This window comes from Balaenoptera ricei, chromosome 1, assembly GCF_028023285.1.
Source record: "Balaenoptera ricei isolate mBalRic1 chromosome 1, mBalRic1.hap2, whole genome shotgun sequence".
In the NCBI taxonomy this organism is placed as follows: Eukaryota; Metazoa; Chordata; class Mammalia; order Artiodactyla; family Balaenopteridae; genus Balaenoptera; species Balaenoptera ricei.
In genome coordinates, this window is record NC_082639.1 from 64,901,394 (window position 1) to 64,917,723 (window position 16,330).

The 16,330-nt window shown below is 42.7% G+C and overlaps 1 protein-coding gene across 4 annotated transcripts in view; it reads right to left on the minus strand.

Annotated features, from left to right (window-relative positions):
* The window catches only part of ERICH3 (glutamate rich 3), a 116,997-nt gene extending 102,946 nt beyond the window's left edge, over positions 1-14,051 (minus strand). For all 4 annotated transcript variants that reach the window (XM_059924526.1, XM_059924509.1, XM_059924518.1 and 1 more), the window contains exon 1: positions 13,892-14,051. In XM_059924526.1, the coding sequence (XP_059780509.1) occupies positions 13,892-13,914 (23 nt within the window). In that variant the 5' untranslated portion in view covers positions 13,915-14,051. The remainder of the gene's footprint in view (positions 1-13,891) is intronic.
* Between the last annotated feature and the right edge of the window lie 2,279 nt (positions 14,052-16,330).

Consider the following 16,330-nt stretch of genomic DNA (forward strand, 5'->3'; position numbering starts at 1 on the left):
TGTTTAGTTCCCTGCTGTGTCTTCCCTTGTTTCAATATTTTGCCCTAAGAATTTTCACTAATTTATAAATGTTCATAACTATTATAAGAAAATAATAACAGTCACAGAAAAATGGATCACCAGCTTAAAAGGTTCAGTTTTCTACTCCAAGTAGTGTCAGACAGAGAGGTTGGAAGTAATTTGATTAATAATCAGACTTAACAAAAGAAAAGCTCAGTACTTACCAGTAGAGATCATTGACTTACTGCCGTAATTATTTCTCCTCACTAGTCCTTTAATCACATTTTCCATTTGCTTTTATTTTTATCTACCTTTTTGAACCTCTGGCTTCCAATCTCCACTCCCTATGACCCTCATATTGTTAAATCGTTTATTCTCAGTGACCCTACACTTCTCATAAAAACCATCTTCAGCTTTAGCAGGACCAAGTGGGGAAAAAAAAGCATCAGGAGTTGCAAACAGGTTGTATTAGTGTGCTAGGGCTGCCATAACAAAGTATTGAAGACTGGATGGCTTAAACAGAAATGTATTGTCTCACAGTTCCAGAGGCTGGAAGTCCAACATCATGTTGTCAACAGGGTTGGTTTCTTTTGAGGACCGTGAGGGAAGAATTTGCTCCAGCCTCTGTCTTAGTCTTACAGTTGGCCATTTTCTCTCTATACCTTCTCATAGTCTTCTCTCTGTATGTACACATCTGTATCCTAATCTCCTCTTCTTATAGGGACACCAGTCATATTAGATTAGGGCCCACCCCACTGACCTCATTTAACCTTAATTAACTCTTTAAAGACCCTACCTCCAAATATAGTCATGTCTGAGCTTCTGGGTGTTAGGACTTCAACATATGAATTTGCAGGGCAGGGAAGAGACACAATTCAGTCCAAAACACAGGTATAATCAGAAAGGTGATCAATTTAAGTATGTAACATGGATTTAGACAAAAGTAACAAAGAATATATTTCCTGGGTACAAAGAAACGCAAGCTGCTGCACTTTGATTCTGAATTATGTGCTGACAAACATAAAAGGATCACTGATGATCCACCCAAAGAGGGAACAGATACCTTCTGGATCCTGCCACATCCATGCAGGTAGTTGGGATGGATGAGAAAAGGATAATGGAACTCTATAAAGAGAGTACCCAGAGCACGGGGCAGAAGAAAAAACTGCACCTCACAGTAATCCGCCCATAGACCAAAAAAAAAAGAGTTAACCATACAAAAGGGACAGGAGATAAGAAGAAAGAGTGAGAAGAGACCCGCCAGACAATGAGTAATTATTAAAAAGTCCAGATCCAAACATCTATACTTTGAAATGGTCTTCACTTTTAAAGTATGTTTCTTGTGGCTCATTATAAAAGCAACGATTTGGATCTTACATTTGGGTTGACTTTTTTAGCCAGCACAAGATACAAATGTACTATATGGTAAAAATTACCCTTAAAAATTTAATTAATAAAGTACAATAGTCATGGTTTTGTGTATACCACACTATTCAGTAATTCTTTGTATGCTTAAGTTTGAGAACAATGGAGCTAGGTGAAAGCAAGGAACTAAGGGAAAATCAAAGTGCAGTGTCCATACACTCAAATAATTTGCTTTTGAGGACACTAAGCAAGTCTTGTTCAATGCAGTCAGTGAGACAGGCTGGGACCTGAGACCCTTTGCTGCAGTGCTGCAATGCTTGCACCTGGACACACCTCTCCTCGAGCAACAAAATACAAAGAAACTATATGGGACTAAAAATAGTTGCATGCATGTTCAGTTGGGGCAAATTCTGGACAAAAGATACAAAGAGACCCAAAAATCCAACTGCCACTTTTGAAGAGCCCGGAGCAAAAGCAGGGTACATGCCCCCTGCGCACAACACCACCTAAGGGGTGGGCGAAACACCTAAGCCACCCCTCTGGCCTGACCTCTGGACACACCCCTGCCCTCACCCCATATAAGGAACAGGCTCGCCAGCCCCCCCTCAGGGAGCGAGCAAGCATGGGAATCTGTTGTTTGTTCTCACTCCCGCCTCCTTCAGCAGGGGCCCCAATAAAACCTTGCCTGAATTTCTTGTCTGGCCTCTGACCAATCTCTATTGATTCAGGAGTCCAAGAACCCTGGTCGGTAACGTATTGGGTTGGCCAAAACGTTCGTTCTGTTTTTTCCGTAACATCTTACGGGAAAAACCCAAACAAACTTTTCGGCCAACCCAATACTTTGTGGCAACCATGAAGGGACTATTGTTCCCCTCCCAGGAGAGGACCTGGGCACCTCCGGGACCACCAAATGCAGCTTCCCTGTGGGTGACAAGTGGCCACCTGAACCTCTTGTTTCAGCATCACCACATTTGGTAAGTCTGCCTTCCTGGCCCCTGGAGGCCTCAGTACCCTCATTCAGGCAATGCTTTCCCCCTCCCCTTTGTCCTTTTTCTCTCACCACTTTTCCTTTCCCCTTTGTCCCTTTCCCTTTCCTGAAATCTCTCTACTTCTCTCTCTTTCCTCTCCTCTCTCACTTCTGCCCTATCCTTCTGAGAGAGTGGACATCAGACAGAAAAAGCATCACTCCTCTCAGCTTGTGAGACCATGTTCCCTTCATCCGGCAATGGCTCACCTCGACAGGTGACAAGCAGAGGTGGGAGAGGCTCGCCTCACACCATGCAGACTGTGGTCCAGCGGGGTCTCTCTGACTGGAGATTTATGGGAGTGATAGAGGTTCAAACCTCATATCTTGTAGAGGCTGGAAGTCTGATCATCCCAATATCCTCACCTTTATTTTCCTGCCACCAAGAGAAGTCCTGCTGGGAATGGGCTGAGACGGCAGATTTCTATATACTGGTGTACGTGTGGGTGAGAGTCCCACCTGAGGGCTGCAGTCCCACAGACGAAGTACAGCTGGCTGGCTTCCAGGCTTGATCACCTCTCCTCCTTTACCTCTCCTTGGTCCTCATACTTGCACTCCCATACCCTTCATCCTAAAAACCTCTTGTTTGTGTCTTTAAGTTTTTTGTTTTATGTAGTTTTGTCTGTCCAACTGTTCCCTCAAGGCTCTGTCGACATTGTGGGCATGGTGGAGCACTCAAGCTTTGAAATACAAACACAGCCCACACTACCTGAGACACCAGCCTTGGGTTACTTAGCGGGATTTTAAAGAACAAAAAGGAAAGGAGAGGGGCTTGTACCTCTCTCCTCTCCCTTTGCAATGTAACTATTCTGCCTGGGCTCTCAAGAACTACCTGATTCATCTGTAGTTCCCCAGACTGAAGGAAAAAAAGGGGCTATTTTAAATTCAAGTGGGAAAACTATGAGATCTCTGGTTCTGTAAAAATTGGTTTGTCTGGCTTTAGCTTGTGGGTTCAGTTAATACAGACCTGCCTTGAGAGCCATCAACATTAAGTATAATACTTTCACTGTACCTAAGGTTATTGGAAGTCAATAAGTGCATATTGTTTCTGTTATAAAATCTGTCAACCAGGAAAATAAACTGATATGATTAAATTTTTAAGTAAATGTAACTGGGATAAGAACTTTTTGGTAAACTCTATAGGAATAATTATGTTTTGGAAACGTCCATCTAAAACAGTCTCTCCAAATTTTGGTAATTTGAAACTAAATTAAGTTAAATTATAAGAATTCGTTGAATATTCAGGCCATTTCAAATAAGAGAAGATATTGGAACGTTAACTGCTAAACAGGTCTAAATTTACCTACTTTTGTCTTCTTATGAGAGAGAAATTAAGCTGTTTGGTGCCGCCTTGAGATGTTTTTCTACCAATTTACGGAATGCAAATGTAAAAGACAGTTCATGGTTGCTTAAGGAAAGTAGGATGTGTGTTTTCAGAAAAGAAGGTATGAGGAATGGAAATATGTTTTGTTAAAAGAAAAAGGGTGATTTTTTCCTAGAGCTGGCTATTTCTGAATGGGAAAAGAATATGGGATATAATATGGCTACATGAAGTTGCAGAAGGTTTGAGAAAAAGGAACATTGGTTAAAGAATTTCGTACGTGGTCAAGACTTTCTAAGGCTGGATTAAATTTAATTAGGAAAATGAATTTTATTAAGAGTAGGTTGATGGAAGACTGGATTTGGTTTCTCTCATAAGAGAACAAAGTTTTCCTGGAATGCTGCTTTTAATAACAGACTGTGTGGGTTCCTATGCCTTGAAGTGATCTATATTTAATTTTGATTTTTTTTCCCCACCTTAGCTCAAGGAATAAGTATTGTTTCACAGAAACCTATGATCCTATCTAACCGGGTGTTTTAAAACTTTTAAAATTTTTGACAGACTTCCCAAATACATCATGGTTATTCTGGCCCACTGTTGCACCCCGGATGAAAAGGAGCATATACTGATATACCATATATATGGTATATATACATATACCAATCCATACCACCAAATTTATCAGGTGGGTGGGGATGCAATCCCAGAACATGACCCACACAGGCACTCTGAAGACTGTGTAGGCCAGGCTAGGATGAGACATTATATTACTTGTCTATCAGAAGAAATGAGAAGGTGTATGGTGAAGCCTGTAAATTATGATAAGGTCTGAGAAGTTACACAGGAAAAAGATGAAAACCCGGCAGTCTTCCTGAGCTGGGTGACAGAGGCAACTCTGAGGCTTTCTCAGGATGGCTGGGTTCTGTCGTACCTGGATTCCAAATTATGGCCTAATAGTAAAACCCCTATATGAGGCTCTAAAGGGAGGAGAAAGGGAACCCCTTCAATGGAATAGGGACCACCAGTGGGGCTTTTAGACTCTAAAGACTGAGTTGAGTAGAGCACCAGCACTGGGGCTTCCAAATTTGGACCTTTTACCCTGTAAGTTCACGAGAGGTCAGGGATAGCTCTAGAGCCCTGACCCAAAAGCTGGGACTGGATCAGAGACCAGTGGCTTACTTTTCAAAACAACTGGACTCAGTGGCCCCGGGATGGCCAAGCCGCCTGCGGGCAGTGGCAGCCACAGCCCTGTGGGCTAATGAGGCTTCCAAGCTCACCTGGGACAACACTTCGCTTTGTTAACCCCTCATCAGGTACAATCTGTGCTGGAGGTCAAAGGACATCACTGGTTGACGGGGGGAAGGTTAACAAGATATCAAGCCCTCCTAATGGACACCCCCGACATTACCTTAAAGGTGTGCCAAACACTGAACCCGGCAACTCTGCTTCCAGTGGCCAAGGGTGGAGACTTATTGCATCAGCGTATAGAGACCAGAGAACAAACTTACTCCAGCAGGTCTGATCTTCTAGATGAGCCTCATGACAGCCCCGAGGTTGAAAGGCTTACTGATGGGAGCAGTTTTGTAGAAATGGGAACCCGAAAGGCGGGGTATGCCATAGTTAGTCTAGACGAAGTCACAGAAGCCAAGGCCCTGTCACCCCAGACATCAGCCCAGAAGGCTGAACTAAGTGCATTAACGAGAGCTCTGCAATTAGGGAAGGATAAGAAATTAAATATTTTCACTGACTGTAAATATAAGTTCCACATGCTACATGCTCATGCTGCCATTTGGGAAGAAAGAGGAATGTTAACCGCTAGAAATTCCCCCATAAAACATAAAGATTTGATTCTGGCTTTTTTAGAAGCAGTGCAGCCCCCGACCCAGGTAGCAGTAACCCACTGTAGGGGCCATCAGAGGGATGGATCCTTTGTGAGCCAAGGGAACAGCAAAGCTGATCAAATTGCAGAACAGGCAGCTCAACTGCAGGAACCTGAACAAGTTATGGCTCTACTGACTGGCCCCTCTGAACTCCCTAGCCTTCCCCAGTATTCCCCACAGGAACAAGAAAATGCTGAGAAATGGGGCTATGAGAAGGGAAGCACAGGCTGGTATAAAAAGGAGGATAAGGTTCTAATCCCTGAGGCCCAACAATGGAAACTCACTAAAAGCTTACATGACGCCACCCACTATGGGAGGGATGTACTATGGGACTTGATGCAAAAGGCTTTTTCAGGAAAGGGGCTTAAAAGAACAGAAAAACAAGTAACGCTTGCCTGTGATTTATGTGCCCTTAATAACCCACAGACCCATCCAATCCCCACTTCATTACTCAGGCCAATTCAGTGCCGATGGACACATCGTGGGAAGACTGGCAGTTAGATTTCACCCAAATGCCCCCACGATCAGGATATAAATATCTTCTGGTGTTTGTTGATACTTTCACAGGATGGGTTGAAGCCTTCCCCACCCAATCTGAAAAGGTTATGGAAGTCTGTGAGTCCCTTTTAAAAGAAATAAATCCTTGGTTTGGACTTCCAAAGTCCCTCCAGAGTGATAACAGGCCCTCTTTTATAGCCAAAATCACACAAGGATTCACAATGGCCCTAGGGATAGACTACAAGCTACACACCTCTTGGCACCCCCAGTCTTCAGGCAAGGTAGAGAAAATGAACCATACTTTAAAGAAAACCTAGCAAAGCTCTGCCAAGACACTCATGAACCCTGGACCAACTTCTTCCTATTGCACCCCTCAGGGTCTGTGTAGCCCCCAGGGGTGGTCTGAGGCTTAGCCCATGTGAAATGACCTATGGGAGGGCTTTTTGTACTACTGACATTCTACTGGATGAGGAAGTGAACCAGGCCCTGAGATATATTATTAATGTAGGACAAGTTCAGAAGGCAATCCAGGACTACGCCAACAAGGCACTGACAGCTCCCACTAAAAATACAGAGGAAGGAGCAGTTCCTTCACAAATAAACCCCAAGGACCCAGCTCTTCTTAAAACCGGGAAAGAGGGGTCCCCTGAAGACCAACGATTGCCAAAATGGAAGGGCCCCTATAAAGTAACTTTAACCACCTCCGCTGCTGTCAAACTGCAAGGGGTATCTAGTTGGGTACGTTTGTCCAGACTAAAGCTTTTACCTCCAGAAACCCCACAGGTCAAAACAGATGAACAATACACCAGTGGAAGATCTGAGATACCTATTCAAAAGCCAGGCACCATCAACAGGTAAGTAAAATGATGGATGTAGTGAGTTGGCTCCTATTTGAAGCCTTAACGGGACTTGGGACCTCTCTTGTTTCCTTGGCTGATGTGGCTCTTGACAATTGTCTGGCCCTTGATTACCTTCTGGCAGAACAAGGTAGAGTTTGTGCGATAACTAATATTTCCTGCTGCACTTGGATCAATGCGACAGAACAGGTAAAAATTAATATGAAGGAAATATACGCCCAGGCAGAGTGGTTTCACAATTTTGGCAGGGGCAATATCGCCTCCACTGTCTGGTCAACAGTTAAAAAATAAAAACCCTCCCAAAGTTAACATGGTTCCTTCCCTTTTAGGCCCTTTAATGGCTATTGTTGTTCTTCCCCTTTCTAGCCCTTGTTTATTTAACCTTTTGATTGAGTTTGTGTCTTCTAGGCTCCAACAGTTTGAAGTAAGGCTCATGATGGCTCAAGGGATTCAACCCATTCCAGCAGAGGGTGGCCCAGGTCCCTACAGGTCCTTGGAACAGTCAGCAAGGGACTTCTACACCTCTAGAGTAGGCTAGGGTCTGCAGTCCCTGGCCAGCAGGAAGAAGTTTCAGAAGAGACCTTCAGCTCCTTACCCCTTAAGAATAAGGGTGTAGAGTCTCTCAGGGGGGAATGAGACAGGCTGGGACCTGGGGCCCTTTGCTGCAGTGCTGCAATGCTTGTGCCTGGACACACCTTTCCTCTAGCAACAAAATACAAAGAAACTATATGGGACTAAAAATAACTGCATGCATGCGTAGTTGGGGCAAATTCTGGACAAAAGATACAAAGAGACCAAAAATCCCAGCTGCCACTTTTGAAGAGCCCGGAGCAAAAGCAGGGTACTGCACATGCCCCCTGCACACAACACCACAAAAGGGGTGGGCAAAACACCTAAGCCACCCTTCTGGCCTGACCTCTGGACACACCCCTGCCCTCACCCCATATAAGGAACAAGCTCGTCCCCCCTCAGGGAGTGAGCAAGCATGGGAATCTGTCGTTTGTTTTCACTCCCCCCTCCTGCAGCAGGGGTCCCAGTAAAGCCTTGCCTGAATTTCTTGTCTGGCCTCTGACCAATTTCTATTGATTCAGGAGACCAAGAACCCTGGTCAGTAACATCAGGACCAATAATTGATCACTTAAACAAAAAATTAAATTAATGAGATAAGTATAGATAAATACATTTACCTTAAATAGTTTATTTTAATTGAAAGCATAAATGTATGTCCTTTTTCGTAGTGCCAAGGGTTTCACTCTGAATGACTCAACTGATTCTCCTCTTTCCTCATCCTTTTTAAAAACATAAATCATATTCATAATAGGTTATTTGGGATTTCAAGTTTAGAGAAAGTTGACGAAAGACACTTGCAAACCAGTATGGATGTGGAATCCTATTTTTTTTTCTTTTTCACAAATTTTACCCCCACCTAATCTGACAGTTTATTTTAAACTGATGGACATTTATGGAATCATTCCAAAGCATACAATATTTTCAATTATTTGTGTGGGGAACTGAGTAAGCCATTGGAGGGAAAAGTCCAAAAATTCAGTCTGCATCCTATTTCTCTTGGTCTGTACCAAAATTAGCAACTAAAGTTTAAAAGATTATTTAAGTACTATATTCCAGAATCTGAAGTTTTCATTGAAAATGATACTTCTGGAAACTAAAAGTCTTGAAAATACATAAACACCCCAGGTCAAGACTATTTGAGGTTGACTTTAGAATTGAAAATTGGGTCAGAAATGTTTTATTTTCTTGTCTCCCTGAAAAACTTTTCGTAGCTATTAATAATCAAAATAAGTTGGGGAAGTCTCTACTTCTTACAGCTAGAGATTCCTTTCTTCAGTAGACTGGGAGAAAGGAAGTATGGACTGCTACAGCATCCTGCATTTGACAGCACCCTGTGTGCTAAACCAGAAGTTTATAAACTGGGATATGTACTCCCCTGGGATACCCAGAGACTTTCCTAGGGGAACCCAGGCAAGGATTGTTTGAAGGGAATCAATTTCTAGACGCTCAAGTTTCCTCTGTACTCTCCTAAAACTGGTCTGCCTAAAAATGCACCTCCAAGCCATGTTGATCCACCTCCCTCCTTTCCGTTTTAAATCACCTTTCTACGTTCACAAAAGAAAGGCACACCTCTCACCATATGGTGTCTTCTTAGGGTGTACTTAACTTAGAAAAACATCTGTGAGACAAAGGGACAATTTGAAGTATTATGTAGATGTTGATACAATAAATGATTTTCTTGACTTGTCAATAAATATGATTGCAAGTAGTTTCCAAGCCTTTGCTTCCAACACAACTAAAGGAGGACCTAATTGAGCTATAATTTGAAAAATCAGTGAAAAAAAAATTTTGGTGACAGATCACTATGTGATTTTTGACATATAACTCTAAAAAATTCAAAGAATTGAGTGATGTTGTATAACAAATAACAAATCCCTTTCCATTCCCATCTAGTTATGTGAACAGGTTTGTTAAGCAAAGGGATAAGAGAAGACATCCCTTCCATAAAAAAAAGAACAGACTCTATAACAAAATTATCAGAGAGGAAATCAAGACAAATCAGCATGTTCAATTCACCTCATTTAATCAGAAACAACTTACTCCTTGAAGTCAAATTGTTAATATTTAACAGGAGGGTAAATAGAAACTACCCAATTTGAATTGAAATATTTAATTACTTGAAATCTGCAATTCTGTGTCACAGATAATTTTGGTGTTAGGAGTGGTGAGCAACAAAGAGACTAGAACCCTACTACTGTCATACAAAGTACTACACTGCTAGTAAGGCAGAGGTACCATAATAAGTCTCATTAACATCCAACACCATACATAGTTACAAATTGTGTGTGTGTGATGAGAACTTTTAAGATCTATTCCCTGAGCCACTTTCAAATTTAAAATACAGTATTATTAACTATTGTCACCACGATGTACATTACATCCACAGGACTTATTTACTTTATAACTGGAAGTCTGTACCTTTTAACCACCTTCACCCATTTTTCTACCCCCCATCTCCTACCCCTAGCCACCACCAATCTGTTCTCTATATCTATGAGTTCATTTTGTTGCTGTTATTGCTGTTGTTGTTTTAGATTCCACATATAAGTGAGATCATTTGGTATTTGTGGTGATCATTTTGCAATATATACAAATATCAAATCATTACGTTGTACACCTGCAACTAATATGTTAATTATATCTCAATTTTTAAAAAATAATAAATGTTGGATTGAAAAAAAGGCAGAGACAAAGTGCAATGGACACTCCATATGTAAATGACATAGTGGGTTTATAATCTTTGTCACTTTTATACATACACATCCACTATCTAAAAATTGACAATTTTACCTATAGCACGTTGTACTCTGCCTTTGATGAAATAGGACTGAGTGATCAGGGAGTACTAAGGATGTGTTCATTCTTTCTATACCACACTTCAGTATACTCTGTCACTACAGAAACACTTCTTTACATTAAAAAGATATAAATTTAAAAATCTAAACCAAAAAAAAAAAAAAATCTTCTAAACCTTGGAACAATCTTTCCAAACATACAGCATCTTCTGCATTTTTATTTTGTTGTAAACTATAATGCTTCCCATTCTTCCAGTTCCTCAAAGCAAATTTACAGATGAGTGTGACTATCTCTACTCAGAGCCAAGCATATCTTTCACGCAGGGAGCGCAGTGCACGTGGATTCAGTGAGGATCCTTTGAAGGAGTCAGAAGAGCCGTATCATTTTATCCTCATGCATGACTGAGAGGTGTAAAAATCCCCATTCCACCTCTAGGACTAGTGCACAACCCACAAACACCCACACAAACAAATAGCAACTCAGGATGAGAGAGAACAAACTAGAGGGACTATCAATTGAAATTTTCCACTCTAAAACAGTTTCATTAGAGGTGGCAGTGCCAGAAACAGTATTTTATAGTTGACTTCCCCCAAATTACAATGCAGCTCAGAATCAAAGTCTCTATTATAATCTTTGGCAGAAGTTTTTAAGACCATTTTTATTTACTCCAAACTCTATTGGAACAAAGTCAGCACAGGGCCTTTGCAATTTTTATGTCAAGTGTTTCCTGCTGTAATTAAGGAAGCAGTGGAACTCAGAGGAAGCACCAAAAGAAAGCATCAGGGTGTCCCTTATTGATTGGTGGAATTTCATAAATTTAAAATGTCTGTTTTGTTGTACAACTGCATTTTATTGCCACTTTATTCTTAAAATGTAATAAATACAAACTGCTTCAGTAATGATGGAAAAGCTTTCTCAGCTTTAATGAAAACCTTTTATTTGCTACTGAAACTTTTATTATTTCCAAATAGTAGCAGGCAAGAAAAATAATGACTACTTACATTGAGGGAAAACTTTAGCAATTTGAATAACTTTGTTCTTGGGTGAATTTTACGGCATTTAAAGTTGTTATATTTATTGTTTTCATTTATTTTTGATGAACCAAAAACAAAAAATATATACCTGTAGACACCATCACAAAATTATTTTCTAATTATACATCAAAATACTAGATAGCTATGTACAGCTATCACCTGTCAGAGGTTGGTCTGATCTGGGTAAGAATTTCCATGTATTTAGGGCTCCTCTGCATCTCAGCTGTTGACCATGAGAGGCAGCTAGTGTAATGGTTAATCACACAGGCTCTGCAACCGGACTCCTTGGCGTTTTATTCCAACTCTGAGCCCTCTTACCGTGAAATCCTTGGAAACTTCTCAGTCCTCTGTTTCCTTATCTGTGAAAATAAGGGTGACTAGAACCTGCCTCGTGGAGTGAGTGGGAAGATTAATGAGGTATTTCTTGTTACACAGTAGACTAGAGCCTGGCACATGGTAAGCACTTGATAAATGTTTAGCCCTAATATGGTTTTCTTTTGTGAATGAATGCATCCACCTCTAGACTGGACACACTGTCAGATGATATCATTCATTCCATAGACATCTGTTGAGCATTTCTTTATACAGGAATAAGCAAAGGGGGCACAAAGATGAATGAGATATGGTGCCTACAATTTTAGTGCAAGATTATTATTGCATCTTACGGTCTTTCTTGCAGAGTACCATGAAGCACGCTCTTTCCCGAGATCACACATTTTCCTTTTTTTTCCATGTGCTTGGAACTAATGGAGCTTCAGAAAAATTTCACTTCAGTTCCTGAAATCTTAATCATGCACAATTTAATAAGCAGCTACAGGTTTTTTCCACATTTGAAAATAGATGATTAAATGGTCTAATCAGATTCTAACTTAGCCAAAAACCTGAAAAACATAGGAAGACAACCATAACTGACACATTCATTTTCCTGAATGTGGACACACTGCAAAGAGCAGCTGCAGAAAAGTAGTGCCATTTACATCCCACTGACCCACAGCAACTAAAACTGCACAGGAGTTCAGCGTCAAAGCGTTCAAGTACCTAAACTAAACTCTATTTGAGATAAATAAGAAGCTTGTTTAGAACAGCTACATCACTTTCCAAAAAGTTCTGAAACTGACTTCCAATATGGCACCTTATACGCCTTTAGTTTTGTTTGTTTTTTTTTTAAGGAATTCCTTTTTTGTTGTTGTTGTTATTATTTATTTATTTTTAGCTGCGTTGGGTCTTCGTTTCTGCGCAAGGGCTTTCTCTAGTTGGGGCAAGCGGGAGCGCCTCTTTATCACGGTGGGCGGGCTTCTCACTATCGCGGCCTCTCTCGTTGCGGAGCACAGGCTCAGTAGTCGTGGCTCACGGGCCCAGTTGCTTCGCGGCACGTGGGATCTTCCCAGACCAGGGCTCGAACCCGTGTCCCCTGCATTGGCAGGCAGACTCTCAACCACTGCGCCACCAGGGAAGCCCACGCCTTTAGTTTTTTCAAACATTTTAGTTTATGTCTAACGCTCAGCGAATACATTAAAAAGTAAAATCTTTAAGTTTGACTGTAAATCCAAAGCCCAACGACTAATGTGGTATTTCAGACATCACAAACTCCAAATGATCTTAAATATGTTGTCCTCTGCTAATTTGCTGCTCTTGAAAATGTGCAATAAATTTAATTAAAAAGGAAAGCATCTTCAAATCAGTTGCAAGATCAACTAGGATATTATCTGCTTACTAGATGTATCATAATAAAAAACCATCTAATATGCATTACACTGTTTAATTCAGAAGGAAATTGGATACTCTCTCTTCCAGTAAAAGGACCAAGACCGGTTGGGGGTTCGTTGTGTTTTGTTTTGTTTTCTCTTTTCAACAGCCAGTAAGTGACTGTTAACTTCCTAAAACAGGTTGAATAATTGCCAAAATATGCCTTCTGAGGAGTCACCCTGCCCAAAGCAACGGGAGCTCATGTGTAAACACACAGGCACATAGCTTCTTCCTTCTCGCCTTCCTGCGTCACACCACCTCCCCCGGCCACAGTACTTTTAAAATACCCCCTATGATCCTTTTGAGATCGGGCAGATAAAAATCCTGAAATAAGGGGTACCCCTCACAATGACACCTCCCTCAATATTATATCAACTCACACTTCACTTGTATGCAAGACGCCGCAGTGAGGATTTATCCCTAAGCCCTGATTCTCCAAACGAATGCATATGTTGTGACCTCTATTATTGCATTTAAACACGTATGTTCCACAACACAGGATCCTCTTGATGCCAGCTAACGTCCCTGCTTAATGTATGCGTTTTTCACATCCATTTTTTAATCCTTCCTGAGCGAACATTTCAAAGCGGGCGAACATCAGTGAAAGGCGAGGGAGGAGATACGAAGCCTGGGATTTCTGCCATCCCTGCTGCGACCCAGAATCCGTATTATTTTTCTCCTCTCCCCAGCCCCCTCTCGCCCCCTCTCGCCCCTTCCCTCCGCAGCAGGAGGGGGGCGGAGGGGCCGCTGGCTGCAGTCGCCACCTGCCGCGGCGTGGAAGAGCTCCGTTTGTCACTTACCCAGTGGGGTGAGAATGGCTCATTTTTGCAGGATCCCTTCTGGACCCGCGACGGGTGCGGAGGGTGGGTGCGTGGGGTCCGTGCACGCTGGCGCCGCGACAGTCGCGCTCGCGGGGTGGCTCCGCCCTGCGGTCGCCCGTGCGCGGGGCATTGGGGCTGGGCCGCCGCCGCCCCTGGGCGCCCGGGCTGCAGGCAGCCTCCCCGGTCCCCACCCGCCGGCGGTATCCGCAGCGTCCCTGTTGCTAAGGCAGGAGGGAAGGCAGGCGCGGAGGCTCTGCAGAAGCCCGAGGGCTGCTGGAACCGAGCCTGCGGAAGCTGGAAGTGAAGCTCAGCTTCCAGCCCTTTTTCTGGGCCCAGATGTGGGAGGAGACCCAGGCCCCTGCTCTGTAGCTCTGGGGCGCGGGTTCCCTAGGCACCTGAGATCTGAAAACACACACACACACCCTGTTTAGGCAGGTGTGCTTCCTGCTAGGCCCTGGGGAAGGGAGGGCTAGGTGATGGGCCGAGGGTAAGGTAATTAAGAGCAGGGAGCAGCTACAGTGTGATGCCTTGGTTTCCAACTGTAAAACAGACCCTAGATTGCAAGTTCCAGGAAAAGAAAGCTTTGAGTTTTGATTTTGTTTCTGCAACTGCCAGAGATTGCAACTGGTGGATTTCCTCCTTGGAAAACCCCCATCCTTGCTCCTAGCTGAGGCCCCCACCTCCAGCAGGCAGGACTGACAGTTCTGACATTCAGAAGGTGGGAAAGATGCTGTTACTCAGTGAAGCATGCTAGCACCTGGAACTGAACTTGTATTTGAATCCAGGAGCGAGAATGCAGGGCTTAGACGAAGAAGCCTGGATTTACGTGAGAGGGCCTTGGTGTGGAAGAAGTTTGAAGCACTGGATTCAGATGAGCTATTCCTAGTCCCGTTTTTGCTTCATCAGGTTCTACACTGGGTGATTTGATCTCTGGCCTCGGATTCCTCATGTGTAAGTGAAGGGCTGGACACATCCACGGTGACTGAGCTCTCAGTGGATCTCAATTCTAGCTCAGCCACACTTACGAGTTGGAAGGATGTCGGCTCATTAATGGCGTTCTGCTTTCCCACACATCATAAAGGCCCACCGAGCATGTTAGAGTCCAGCCTCCTTTGCACGACATTCAACGCCCTTCATCATCTGTCCCCAGCATCCTCATCAACCTCATTGTGACCACTTTCTCTACCTCTGCTACCCTAAACTCTAGCAAGACCAAATTTTGCACTATTCCTATCATGGGAACATGCTTCCACCCTGACAACCGAACAAACTTCTATTCATCCTTCAACACTTACCTCAAAACCCTGCCTTCTTTGACGTCCCCAGGTGAGTTGATGACTTCCACCTCTGGGGCCCCATTCTGCCTGGACAGACCTCTGTTTTGCCCTCACTTACTGATCTATGGCTGTCTTTCCTACTTGAACCTGAGCTTCTCTATTTCATGGTATATGTCTATTTTATTTTTCTGTATTCTCAGAGGCAAACGGCAGTTCAACAGATGTTTGGAGTATAAATGAAGGGAAAAAAATCTCTTCAAAGTGGTAGCATTTTTATTGAGTATTCACTAAATTCTCTCCTCCGCCCTTTATTGAGCACTTACTAACTGTTCATTATCTCATTTAATCCTCACCTCTACTCTCTGAGGTAGGTTTTCTCCTCCATTTCATAAGACAAACTAAGACACAGAGAAGTTAATTATTTTGCCTGAAGTCTATAATAGCTCCTAAGTGGAAAAACAAGGATTCAAATACAAATCTAATTCCAAAGCCTGTGTTTTTAACAATTACAAATTCCTCTTCCCATAAGTCTTGTGCATTGCTGCAGAAGTCAAATTTTCTATACTGTCAGAGTTTTCTGACCTGAAAGACCAAGAGCCATCTCAGTGGAGACAAAATAGGGTTCTAGCTCAATAGCTTAGATCCAGAGATGGAGGACTCAAATCTGCTTTGGGAAGCAGATGGCTAGAGCAGCTGGAGAGAGGCAGAGGTTGTCAAAGAAGGAAGATGAGAGATATGAAAGTGGCACCTTATGCTTAAACAAGGAAGCCTTATAGATACCTAATCACTGCACAGCCATAAATGGGACTTGAACCCGCTCTTTCCCCTATTAAGCTTATCCCCATTGACTGTGGTTCCCATTGGGCGGTGTCCTTAATGCTCTCTGTAAGTAGATTTCACCTGGATAAAAATTGGGAGGGAGGGAGGAGGGACTATAGAGAGACTTTATAATTTTCCCAAGTGCTACCAACTCCTAAGGATGGTGTAAATAATATAATCTTATATAGGTACTAGTTGTTACATATTAATTCATTCGTGCAAATAGAAAATGGTAGTCTCTCACTGGTGGAATGAGAAAGGAAATTAAAATACACTATTTAGATACTCAGGGTTCTGTAGGAAAGACTCCATGGCTCTCCGC